General features: G+C 40.7%; 1 protein-coding gene and 1 non-coding gene across 2 annotated transcripts; one reads left to right on the top strand and one right to left on the bottom strand.

Moving 5' to 3' along the window:
- Window positions 1-814: 814 nt before the first annotated feature.
- Window positions 815-2910, bottom strand: LOC111832391. The gene is made up of 3 exons (XM_023788698.1): window positions 2646-2910; window positions 2038-2592; window positions 815-1425 (listed from the first exon to the last, which is right to left on the bottom strand). The coding sequence occupies exons 1-3, from the start codon at window positions 2908-2910 to the stop codon at window positions 815-817; spliced, it is 1431 nt and encodes a 476-aa protein (XP_023644466.1).
- LOC111828798 lies at window positions 2397-2500 on the top strand. The gene has a single exon (XR_002832558.1). It is a non-coding gene; the product is annotated as a small nucleolar RNA R71 (small nucleolar RNA).
- Window positions 2911-12791: the final 9881 nt, after the last annotated feature.

A 12791-nucleotide genomic window follows, 5' to 3' on the forward strand; every position in this document is an offset into this window, starting at 1 on the left:
ATCAGTTGCCTTGTAGGTATCCAGCAATGTGTCGTAGACTTTGGTCTCAGCATAAAGGAACCCATCTGATCCATTCTTTGTCAAGGCTGTCTTGAGATGATCCTCCTCAACAAGTTTTTCTAAAAGTTCAACAGCTAACTGACCCATCTCCTCTATCCAGAACACCTTGCCATTGATCGTTGGTTTCTTCATGGACTCCTTGATGTCAAATGTCATCTTGAAGTCTTCTCCCAAGCATAGATCAATCTTTCCCTTCTTAACATCAATGATAGCTCCTGCAGTAGCTAAGAATGGCCTTCCAAGAATCAAGGGATCCTTAGGCTCTTCATCCATTTCCAAGACAACGTAATATGTAGGGACTTTAACAACACCAATCCTTATTGGCAAGTCTTCCAAGAGTCCATGCGGGAGCCTCACTGATCTATCAGCTAGAATGAGAGATATGTTGCATGCCTTGTATCTTGTGAATCCTAAACGCTTAGCCACAGACAATAATATTAGACTCACTGAAGCTCTAAGATCACATAGGCACCTGCTGAAAGATAGAGGGCCTAGTGAGCAGGGTAGAGTGAAGGATCTAGGATCCTTAAACTTCAAGGGAGTGATATTCTTCTAGATAATGGCACTGCATTCATGACTCAATATCACCATGCCTTGGACTTCTTTTTCTCTATCCATAACCAAATCTTTGAGGAACTTTTGATAAGGGGGGGACAAGTGCAAATGCATCCAGCAATGGCATTCTCAACTCAATCAATTTCACTTTCTTTTCAAATAAAGCTTTATACTTCTCAGCTTGCTGCTTTTTGAACCGTCAGGGAAATGGTAGAGGTGGTTTGTATGGTGGGGGAACGTATCTCGTAGGATTATCCTTGGAGGCTGCTGGTGTTTGAGCATGTTTCCCAGTATGTTTCTCAGCAGGTTGAAGAGCTTCTTCAGGTAAGGCTTCTGATTCTTTTAGATGAACATTCGGGTCTTCATTCTTACATACATCCTCCCCTTCCAAGTCTTCACTGTCCTCAGTGACATCAACATGTCCTTGTCTGGGAAGCAAGTTTTTATCGCTCCTCAGTGTGATGGCATGAGCAAACTCTTTAGGATTCTGAACAGCTTTTCTTGGGAGCTGGCTAGGCTTTGGGGCAGAAGTAGAAGCAGTTTTGCCCTCCATATACTTGATCTTGGAATTCAGAGTCTCAATCTTCATATTCAGATCATTGTATGAGTAGTCCAATCTCTGAGTCAGCTCAGGAAACTTCTTAGCATTGTCCATGGAGAAACTTGCTTGTCCCTGGAGGATTTGCTGAAGCATGTTTTTCATGTCATGGTCTGGTGCCTGAGAAGGCGGAGCGTGTTGAGGTTGGAATCCTGGTGGTGGTCCTATTGGAGGTTGGTAACCTTGCTGAAATTGTTGTTTGGGCACATAACCTTTGTTGTAGGACACAAATGGTAGGCATGTCAGCCCGGCCCGAAACCCGTAAAGCCCTCATATACGTGAGCCCGGCCCGAAAAATTTGCGAGCCTATATTTCAAAAATCATGATACTTATATATATATATTTAGTTTTAGCTTTGTTCAGTTCTGACATATATAAATATGAGAAATTATTATAGATAAATATTTTAAAAGTAATAAGTAAGGTTAGTAAGTAAATATGAAAACTATAACATCAATCAAATCTTTTAGTCAAACTAAAATATTAAAAAATTGAAAATATATTTGTTTAATGGCTTTTCGGGCCGGCCCGAGCCCGACCGGGCTAAGCCCAAAAATTCCTTTAGCCCGAATGGGCTTAGCCTAAAAGGCCCGGTTTTTTCTGGACATTTATATTTAAGTCCGAGCCCGATGTTTTTCAGGACCGGGCCAAACTATCCTGCGGGCTTTAACCCTAATTTACATGCCTAACAAATGGTTTGTTTTGCCCCTGCTGTTGTTGTTGTGGAGGTGGATAAACCTGATCTTGGGGATTCGCAACATTGGTGCTCCTCTAAGACAGATTGGGATTCTGCTTATAAGGATTGTATCCCTTATTGTATCCACCTTGGTTCTCGACATAGCTTATCTCCTCAGATTGTTCTCCCTCCCCATCCAGAATCTGGAAAGGATCTTCTTCAGAGACGAAATGGATGTTCCTCTGCTGGCTCATCAAGAGTTTGTTCAGCTTATCATTCACAGCTTTCATCTCCTTCTTATACATTTCATCAAGATTTGTGCTTGCCCTGATGGTTCTATCATAGTCCTCGTTGTAGTTGCCATCAGACTGGGATAGGTTCTCAACAATCTCCCAACCATCGTCGACGTCCTTGTTTAGAAAGTTGTCATTGCTGGCAGTGTCAAGTAACATCCGAATCTTTGGGAGAACTCCCCGGTAAAGAGTACTGAGGAGAGACTCCTTGGTGAAGCCATGGTGGGGGCACTGAGACTGATTACTTTTGAAGCGCTCCCAGACTTCACAAAGCGTTTCACCATTCTTCTGAGTGAACCCAGAGATCTCATTGCGCAGACGTGCAGTTCTGGAGTTGGAGAAAAACTTGGCAAGAAACGACTGCTGCATTGATCCCCGGAAGTGATAGATCCTGGAGGAAGAGTTTTCTCCTATTGATGAGCTTTGTCACCCAGAGAGAATGGAAATAGATGTAGCTTGAAACCGTCCTCACTGACCCCATTGATCTTGGTGAGACTGCATAGACGATCAAACTCATCGAGATGATCTAAGGGGTCTTCCATAGGCAGACCATGAAATTTATTCTGCTGGACAATGGAGATCAGACCACTCTTGATTTCAAAGTAGTTGTTCTGCACAGCTCGAGGCACTATACCCTGACGATGGGTATGGTTGCTTGGAGCATCATCAACTCCAATCCGTGTAGGTGCCCGTGGTGGAGGTGGTTGTTCATGGTTTTCCATCTCCATTTGTTGTGGTGTAACTCTGTTGCGTTGCTGTCTTGATGTAGGTACCAGACGATCAATAAAATCGGAGGGTTGGAACAAGTTTTCTGTGCCTTGCGACCGTGTGTGCATACAACTCAAATCAACTTAGCTCGCAACACAGTTGAGTGTGTCAGTCAAGTAGGAGCTGTTAAGCAAGAGTTGTACCTGAATCAATAGACAAGCAAAAGGAACAGAGTGAGTAACTGTAGTGAATGTTGAGTAACAACTTGATCTCAGCAAGTCTGAAATCTCAAATGTAACAAACAAACACCCAAATGGCAGCGGCACCAAATTTATAATAGGTTTTTACTACCAATTACCCTAGAGTACTATCATGTCATTGCAGTACAATAAGTATCAATCCAATTAGGTGCGATGCTAGCAATTAAGATATATCAGAAATGATTAAGTCAAGCGAAGTATAAATGATTTTGGTTTTCAATGATCCTAAGCGAACATGGTAAACATGCGATAAATGTGAGGCTGCAAAATATAGACTATCATGCATAAGCTAAAACGTAATAATTATCAATACTAGGAAGAGGATAGAACAAAATAAGTAAATAGCAAGTGAATAAAACAGAAAGCACAAATGGATAGAAGATCCTGAGGATGAGGTTATTGATGTAGGTGGAGTATGCTAATCTACTTCGAGTGTTTAACAAACGACAAACATACCAATCCCTAGACAACGAACATCAAATACTAGTTAATCCAATCTCATGGCAGAAACTATCATGTTTACAACACTTCCTAATCTCAAATCTCTTTCATGAAACATGAAGTAAACATGCATGAAGAAATAGTCCATTAATGTCAATAAACTTTTTAGACATCTAATCTCTTAGGCTAAGCAAGCGTATCTCTGGTATTAGTTGTTCAGACATTTCATCAAACACTTGGTAGGTGCTGAAATTTCTGGGATCTAATTCCAATTGATCATAGAAGAATTAGCTATGAATACTCTAATCCAAAAGGGAACAAACGAATTTAACTTAAACACTCTAACAAACTAACATTCTCCACCTAATCTTTCCCATCCTCAAGAACCCTAACACTATCCAGACACAAAATCATGTTAAACATCATAAAACCAGAATCGTTCAAAACATGCATAATGATAACGATGACAGGAAGATAAACAATAATGATTCAAGAACTAAGTGCAAAATCTTAATAACTTTAAAAAAATCTGAATTACAATTTTCTGGATTTTTTGGTGGCAAACAATAAAAACCTAAGAATAAAAACTCGATCCCCTGGGCAATGCCAAAAGAGACCTATTTATATCAATGTTTCGGAAAAACTTAAAACATAAAACAACAATGTAAAAAGTGGTTTAAAGGTTGTAGTGACTCTGTTGGTCGAGTGAGCATCTCGAGTGAGCATCTCGAGTGAGAACCTCGAGTGAGCACCTCGAGTGACGTGTATTTATGTTGCTTTTCATTCTAGCTTACTCGATCGTCTCACTCGGTTGTCCTCCTCAAGTAGTCACGCCGAGTGGCACACGACTACTTATGTTTCCTTGATTGCTCGACGCGATCACGCGCATCGAGTAGCTGGTCGAGTGACATAATTTTGCATCCGTTTACTCGAGCTAACACGATCATGTTGATTGAGTTGCTTGTCCTCCTTATTTGCATCACTTTCTCCTACTCGATAGCCTCACTCGATTATCATGCTTGATCATATGTATGTCGGGTGATATATGCTCCTTTGCTAGTCTCTACAAGTCTCCTAAGTACCTGAAAACACTCCAAATATGCAAAATATACGCAAAACATGCATGATATGCATAAAACCTCCCTAAGTATGTAAAACATGAAGAAAGTGATCAATATGATGCGAATCAACAAGTGAATGATGATAAATACATGCTCAAAAAGTGATTAAATACAGACTTATCATGGGTCAAGGTAAAACTATTTCGTTGCGTACATGGGTTTACAAAGCAAGGCCGTGAGCCAAAGCTAAGAAAACAAGACAAATCTTGGTTGTTCGGCCACAAACGAGGCCGAACAAATACCCTTTTCCGTCGGAGACTGAGACGTCTAGGGTGGGGATCTTTTAAGTTGGTATCAGAGCATTCACGATTCTGGGAGGAGTTATGCAATTATTCTTTGTGATCGAGCGAGAAAGGGAAATCTCTGATCAGACTGAAAACATGCTTGGGAACTGGAAAGTGTTTGCAAAGATGCTCTCATGCTTTGAGCAATTGTTCAAACCGTCAAACACAAAGCATATCGAAAAATGGTTGGGGAAGACCTAAAGGTCAGGAGAAATACCGACTAAATGGTCGGAAAAGACCTAAAGGTTGGGAGAAATACCGACCAAATGGTCGGAAAAGACCTAAAAGTCAAGAGAAATACCGACCAAATGGTTTAAAAAACCTAAAGGTCGGAAGAACTATCGACCAAGGTCGAAAGAACCTAAAGGTCGGGAGAAATAATGACCTAATGGTCAGGGAAGACCTAAAGCTCGGGAGAAATATGACCAAATGGTCGGGGAAGACCTAAAGGTCGGGAGAAATATCGACCAAGGTTGGAAAACCTAAAGGTCAGTAAATAATTAAGGTTGGATAGGACTAAGATATTGATATTGTCCTAGCCGGAAACAAACAAGGATAAGGAGAGACTTGATCTATTGAAAAACTGACCCAAGATCATGGGATAATGATCGCGGCTAAAGGACATAAATTTGTTATAGAAAACCAAATTCCGAATAGATAAAGATTAGAAATAGATAAAGTCTTAGTATGCAAAAGGCGGGAATCTCTACACCCACCGAATTCGAGGACGAATTCACTTTAAGGGGGGTAGACTTGTAACGCCCGCGTCCCAAAATTATGAAAGGGCGGCAATTGTTTTGAAGGAAAGTGATAGCTAGATGAGCTTAAGTAGCTAAACTACTAGCTCAACCAGCTAGAAGGCAAGTTAAACGAGTTAGGAAGCTAGGTCAGTTGAAGTGAGCTACACTAGCTGGAAGACTAGCTAGCTCAGTTTTGTGCGCTGGCCTACAGCTCAACCGAGCTCAATGAACTATTTGAGTACTAACCCAGCTGGATGAACAGGGCAACTGATACTCGAGCTGGTAGACTGTGGTAGCTCGGTAGCTTGTAGGATTGTGATCAGAAGGGGTGCAACTCCTCGAAGGGATGCAACCTTTCGAAAGGGTGCATGGAATGGGCGTGTCCTTTCATGGAACACCCATTGACGTCCTATATAAAGGATGGACGCCCACAAACTTCGGAACCAAAGTGATGTGTCTGGATTTTTCTTATTTTATCACTAGTTTTATGCATTGTTTTTCTCATATTTCCTTTGTTTTGCTTCACTTGTAGAGTTTAGGCTTTGCATTGCATGCATTATAGTTTTTGTACATAAACAGGTGTTTACCAGAGGGAAAAGGAGCAAAACTGGCTGAAATCGACCAAGTGTAGAAGAAGGATCTCATCGAGTAGGTAGACAATCGACTCGTACGAGGCTCTTCCGTTTAGATTTGGCTTGCGCGTACTTCATTTATGTTATAGGAAATTGCGTTAGTCTCAACAAGCCTTTTTCACACTCCTAAAATTCTTCATGCATCTCTAGCACTTGTAATCAATCAAATTCATTGTATTATAACATAGATAGATCACCTAGGTAATAATACAATGATGATAGCTACTTATAAGAGATGCATGAAGAATGCTTAGAAGTGTGAAGAAAGACTTGTTGATTGGTCCCAAATGGGATAAGAACTCACAACCTTTGGTTTGAGACAGTAAATGGCTTGTCTATAGTTTTTTAGGGTTAGAATATGTTATAATACAATGAATTTGATTGATTACAAGTGCTAGAGATGCATGAAGAATGTTTAGAAGTGTGAAGAAAGACTTGTTGAAATTTGGTCCCAAATGGGATAAGAACCCACAGCCATTGCTTTGAGGTAGTAAATGGCTTGTCTAGAGTTTTGTTGAGTTATAATATGTTATAATACAATAAATTTGATTGATTAAAAGTGCTAGGAATGCATGAAGAATGTTTAAAAGTGTGAAGAAAGACTTGTTGAAATTTGGTCCCAAATTGGATAAGAACCCACAACCATTCCTTTGAAGTAGTAAATGGCTTGTCTTGAGTTCTTTTGGGTTAGAATATGTTATAATACAATGAATTTGATTGATTACAAGTGCTAGAGATGCATGAAAAATGGCTGATGCTGATAACCCTATATTTTTATACTTTTAAGCATATGTTTTGTGCATTATTTGCATGTGATAACCCTATATTTTTATACTTTTAAGCATATGTTTTGTGCATTATTTGCATGTCTAGATCTCTACTTCTAGGATTTGTAGTCTCTTTTGATTATATTTCACATCTAGGATCTTTAGCATAGGCATTTGCATATCATCTGCATTTTAGAGCAAAAACAGGCACACTCGAACACTACAAAGCATGGACCAGATCAAGTGTATCCAACCCGACCAAGGCGAGCACGATCAAGCACCCGGACTCAGAGGAGGAAGCTGGACTCAGAGGAGGAAGCTGGACTCAGACGAGCCGAGAGAGGACCCGAACGAGCCCAACATGAACCCGAACGAGCTCTCTTCAAACCGACTTTGTAATTTGTCTTCTTGTGTTTTAGGACTTTATGTCTTTAGTATTGGGTCATTAAGCCAAAAATCGAGTTTAATTAGGGTTTTTCTCTGTAGCCACCAAACATTTCCGGAAATTTGTAATCTTTATAACTTTTGATCTATTGAGTATTTGGAGTTGCTTCTTTATAATATGTTGCTACTTAGATCATTCTTCGAAGATTTGTGGGTTTATGTTCTTCATGATGAACTCCAGATCTGAGTAGTTTTTCTGAGTTTTGAGGATGGGTTAGGTAATGAGGAATCTTAGTTTATAGGGATGCTTAAGTATAGATTTATGTAGATATCTTCTGGATTAGGAGATTTAATTGTTAATCTTAGCATTAAGCATGTGGGATTAGATCTTAGACATTCCAGCACTCAAAAAGTGTTCAAATGGAATGTCTGATCAACTAGTGCCAGAGATCTATTTACTTACCCAAGAGATTGGCTGTTAAGGAGAAGATTGACATTAATGAGCTTGTTCTTTATGCCTATCTATGGTATGTTTCATCAATGAAAGTTGAGATTAGAAAGTGCTATAGATCTGATAATCTTTGCCAAGAGATTGGACTGATTAGGGTAAGTGGTTCATTGTCTAGGATTAGATCTATCTGAGCATGTTAAACATCCCAAAGAGATTAAGAGGATTCATCACCCCATTAGCCCATCCTTAAGACCCTTGTTTATCTGATTGTTTACCTGCTTTCATTTATGCTTTCAGTATTGCTTATGTAGTTCTTGCATTCTTAGTTTCATTTCAGTACTGTTCTTAGATCCTTTAGTTTATCATTCTGTATTTTACTTTTATGCATTAGAGTTGTTTAAACCAAACTTTCAACTGCTTGGCTTGACTTGATTAGTTCTGCCATATCTTGATTGTTTATAATACATCCATTTGGATCGATAACCTCTTATGCTAAATCGCATTGGGGAATTGAACTCCAAAAGCACACAAAACTCTTGTTTCAGTTGCATTCGATCGATGGCAACGGTTGCAGATGCGATCCGTTCATACCATCGTCGAACCGAAGACCACTACTTTACCCTGAAGAATCCAAAGCCGAAATCAAAGAAGAGTATAACCACATCCTCGATTCTCAATCAAGAAATTATCAGATGAAGGCTTTAGTAGATGTTTTTGCCAACATTCCATCTTACAGGGAGATTCTCAAAGAAGTTCTGCTAGAAAAGATGCAGCTGAGGAAGAGTTTGACTCCACCCTCTCAAGAATCTAGCTTCTCCAAGAAGATGGGAGATCCTGGAGCTTTTACACTCCCCTGCAATCAAATCAACGATCTTCAACGAGTGTCTATGCGATTCAGGAGCTTCGATTAGTTTAATGCCCCTCTCAATAGCTCAGTGGATGGGCTATACAACGTTTGCACCATGCAGCTTGACAATTGTGATGGCGGACAGAAGCTCGAGACAACCCGTAGGATTGCTGGAAGATCTCCTTGTCGAAGTTGGAGGAGTAAAGATTCCCAAGGATTTCCTTATTTTGGAGATGGAAAGAGAACCGCAATATCAGCTGATACTTGAAAACCCATTTCTAGCCTCAGCGGGTACGGTTATTGATATGGCAAGGGGAACTATGACCCTCGATCTTGCTAGAGGAACGAAGATGAAGATCAATATGGCGGATCCATACCAAAGTACAACATTCAGAATAGAAGAAACCTCGTCCTCCTCTCCAACCTGCACTTAACTCCAAGTGATCAAGACTCTCAAGAAGGATCTAATGCGACTAGCAACTACCATTCAAGGGTTAACTGAGGATATTGTCGTGTTAAAGAAGAGGAATAGCATCCTAACTTCTAGGAAAGCTAAAAGGGTACTCACTTTTAAAAAGAGATTTGCTGCGAAGAATAAGTATCAGATACATTTGTTATTTGCCTTGGAGAGAATTACCGAGCATCTCCATTGTTCAACCGCTTCATGAGGATTATGCCAAATCAAGCTAAGTGACTATAAACAAGCTCACTTGGGAGGAAGTCACAACGGTATCCCTGTACATATTTCTTTAAGTTTTTATAACTTTATGTTTGCTTTTAGTTTGATGTGTTTTCAGGTTTGATTGTGAGTAAAGAAAGGTGTTATTGGGCCAAGATAAGGAAAGAAGGAAGAAGGAGTCGATTTGGGCCCTAAAACCCAATTTCCGAAGCCCATTCGGTCGAGTCAACGCGCACACGGTTGGGTCAACTCTACCCGATCAGATCGATCTCGGCCGTCCTATCGGATCAATCTGAGCAACCCGATCGGGTTCATCTCAGCCGTCCAATCGGGTTCATCTCAGCCGTCCGATCGGGTCAAAGGTAACGGTCGGGTCAATGGTCAACCCAATTTGAATTTCAAATTTTGAACCTCACCCGACCAAAAACGCTCCTATCTTCAACTTTTTTCCCCTCTCACCCTCTTTAGAAACCCAAAACTCGACCAAGCCTCTCTCATTCTCTCATTTTGCTAAAAGAATCACTTATCTCTCTCCTCCTTCTCTCTAGTTCTTAGTTGTTATAAATTTTCTGGGTTTGGTTTCACATTTGCTCTTTGTTCTTCACATTTTCTGGGTTGGTTGCTAAACTTGCTCTTTGTTCTTCACATTTTCTGGGTTTGTTTTCATAATTGTTCTTAGTATTCTTATTTTCTGGGTTTTTTTCATAATTGTTCTTAATATTCTTATTTTCTGGGTTATTAACCTACTAAAGTTGAGTTTTGAGTTTCTAATTCCCAGGAAACAAAGATGTCTTCAAGGATTCCTCAACCCAGAAGGAAGAGCCTCTCAAGAGCACAACGAGAAGCTCATCACAGCCAAACCGCTGAAGCAATTGCAAGAAATTTTAAGACAGTTCAAGCTACTGGCGCCAGACTCGATCGGGTCAGAAGTGGAAGAAGAGAAGCCCGGGCTCGAGCTCTAACCCGATCACCCGATCGGGCCAGTCGATTGGGTCAGACAATCCCGATTTCCAGAGAAGAAGTTTCAATGGGAAGGAGGCCTGCAGAAGAAGATGTTGATGAGCCCATGGTGGATGTAGAACCTATGAGGGTAGTGGCACCAAGGAAGACCAAGAACCTACCCCCTCCTGAAGAGCTATACGCCATGTTTAGGCGCCAAAAGTTCGTTGGCACTCGTTATCCTCACCGGCAAACGATGAAGGAACTAGGCATTGCACGTGATGTGGAGTTTCTGTTCGAGAGAAGCGGGCTTGGTTCATTCATGACAAGGAATTTAGAAGCCTATGACGAGGAGACATGCTACGTTTTAGCCTTGCTCCAGCTCCATTTCTACGAGGATGAATCCGAGACTTACTCGGATGACTGTCTAGGCTACATCACCTTCAGTGTGAGAGGTGCTACCTATTCTCTCACATTTAAGGAGGTTGAGAAGGTCTATGGGTTTTGCAAGCAAGCGGAATGAGCCAAGACGTGCTAAAGGAGGAAATCAAATCCATTTGGAAAACCATTGGAGATGGGAAAGAGTACACTTCTTCGAAATCCAAGAGTGCTCAAATTCGAAGCCCAGTTGTGAGGTATTTCCACAAATCCTTGGCTAGTATGATTTTTGCTAGAAAGGAAACCGGGAATGTGAATGAGTGAGATTCAGCTCATAGACATAGCATTGAGTGGTGTTTTGCCAAGTACTAGAGACAGTATGAAACTGGTAGGAGATAGAACGGATGGTAGCATGGTATCAGTTCTGTTAGACCAGTTGATGTATTGCAAGGATTGGGTGATTAAGGCTAATCGGAGGGGTGTGCAAGGAGAACTTAGTATTGGTGGATTCGTCACCCCCTTATTAATAGCATGTAATGTGGAATTACGGGGGAGAGTTTATAACGCCCGCTGGATTGATATTGAGACCTTGACAAGGACGCACTTGCTCGTTAGCGAGCGTCCCAACGGGTTTTACTTGTATAAGTTCACTCACCCTTCACTTGGAGCAGCGAGAATGGTATTGCCAAACACCGATCTTACAAAGATCAGATTGGGTGCTAATATCGACTTTTGGCCACCTGATTCAGAATTATACGACCCGCACTCAGTCCAAGACCAAGTTCCTAGCCTCGATCCAGTCCAACAAACTTATGCACCTGAAATCAGAGAAGAAGAACCTGCTAGGGAAGAACAGGAAGATGACTTCTATTTTGATGAGTGCGAAGGGTCTTCTAGGCAATCAAGAGGGGTAAAAGAAGCTCACAAGAAGATTAGCATCCTACAGAAGTGGAAAAAGTTCGAAAGCAAGACCATCAAGGCATTGAAGAACACTGTGAAGGATCTTGCTGGTACAGTTAAGGATATGGGGGAGCAGATTAAGGAGCTTCAGAACAAGATTGGATGCTCAACCTCCACAACAGCCATACCTAGCAGCTTGGGTAAGAGTGAATAAGTCAGGACACCTACCAAGTCCAACCTACTAGTTAGCCCGCCCAGAATATCAATTGATCCAAGAATAAGTGTGTTCAGAACCAGAAGGGATCCGGGAGCTGACACGAGTGCCTCACCCTATCGCACACTCGATCGGGCCGGATCATCACGCCCAATCGGGTCAACCTAACACCTCGAAGTCGACGCCGATAACATCCAAGACGTGAATGCAGCGGAGAAGCTCAACTTCATGAGCTCGTGGTTTGAATCACCTAAAAGGTAACTCTATTACTCTCACCTTTGTAAGTACCGCTTTGCATTTTTATTTTTGTGTTTTTGATCCTAAGTCTTCCTTCAAATTTTTATTACACAAGGGATTGTGTAATTTAAGTTTGGGGGAGGACTTAGGATAGCATTTGACATGTTTTCTATTTTCTTATTTCGAATTTTTAGCATCTAGTCTTGCATTCATCTATGTGCATCAAAAATCACTAAAAATTTGAAAAATTTTCAGAAAATCCTTTAAAAACAGAGTGTTCATATAGTTGCATTTGCATATTAGTCTTGCTTTAGGGATGTTGCATTTAAGATCATTGCATTAGCATAGGGGATTATGATTATTATAACCAAAGAACTTGTTGTTTCATTAGACTTAAGATTAATGCCCTCGTTCATAGTTGTTTAATGCTTTCATATGAGCTTGAAATGAGACCGCACCATTCTTTGATTGCATGATTTGAATTCTAGTCTAAACTGAAGCTTGCTTTGATATGGTGCCATCCCTTATTTATAAGAACCTTAACTTGAATTGTTAATTATCTGGTTGTGATTTGTTTTAAACTCATGGATACCTTGTATACATACTTGGATCTTCTTTCCATCTTTT

This window comes from Capsella rubella, unplaced genomic scaffold, assembly GCF_000375325.1.
Source record: "Capsella rubella cultivar Monte Gargano unplaced genomic scaffold, Caprub1_0 scaffold_1, whole genome shotgun sequence".
Taxonomy (NCBI): Eukaryota; Viridiplantae; Streptophyta; class Magnoliopsida; order Brassicales; family Brassicaceae; genus Capsella; species Capsella rubella.

What these genes read in the sequence shown, in the direction of transcription:
- LOC111832391 (XM_023788698.1), bottom strand. Translation starts at nt 2,910, where the DNA reads ATGGAGATGGAAAACCATGAACAACCACCTCCACCACGGGCACCTACA. An exon ending in CAATGGGGTCAGTGAGGACG is followed by an intron (nt 2,593 to 2,645) that starts GTTTCAAGCTAC and finishes GCTCATCAATAG; the next exon opens with GAGAAAACTCTTCCTCCAGG. An exon ending in AAGCTATGTCGAGAACCAAG is followed by an intron (nt 1,426 to 2,037) that starts GTGGATACAATA and finishes CCTACAACAAAG; the next exon opens with GTTATGTGCCCAAACAACAA.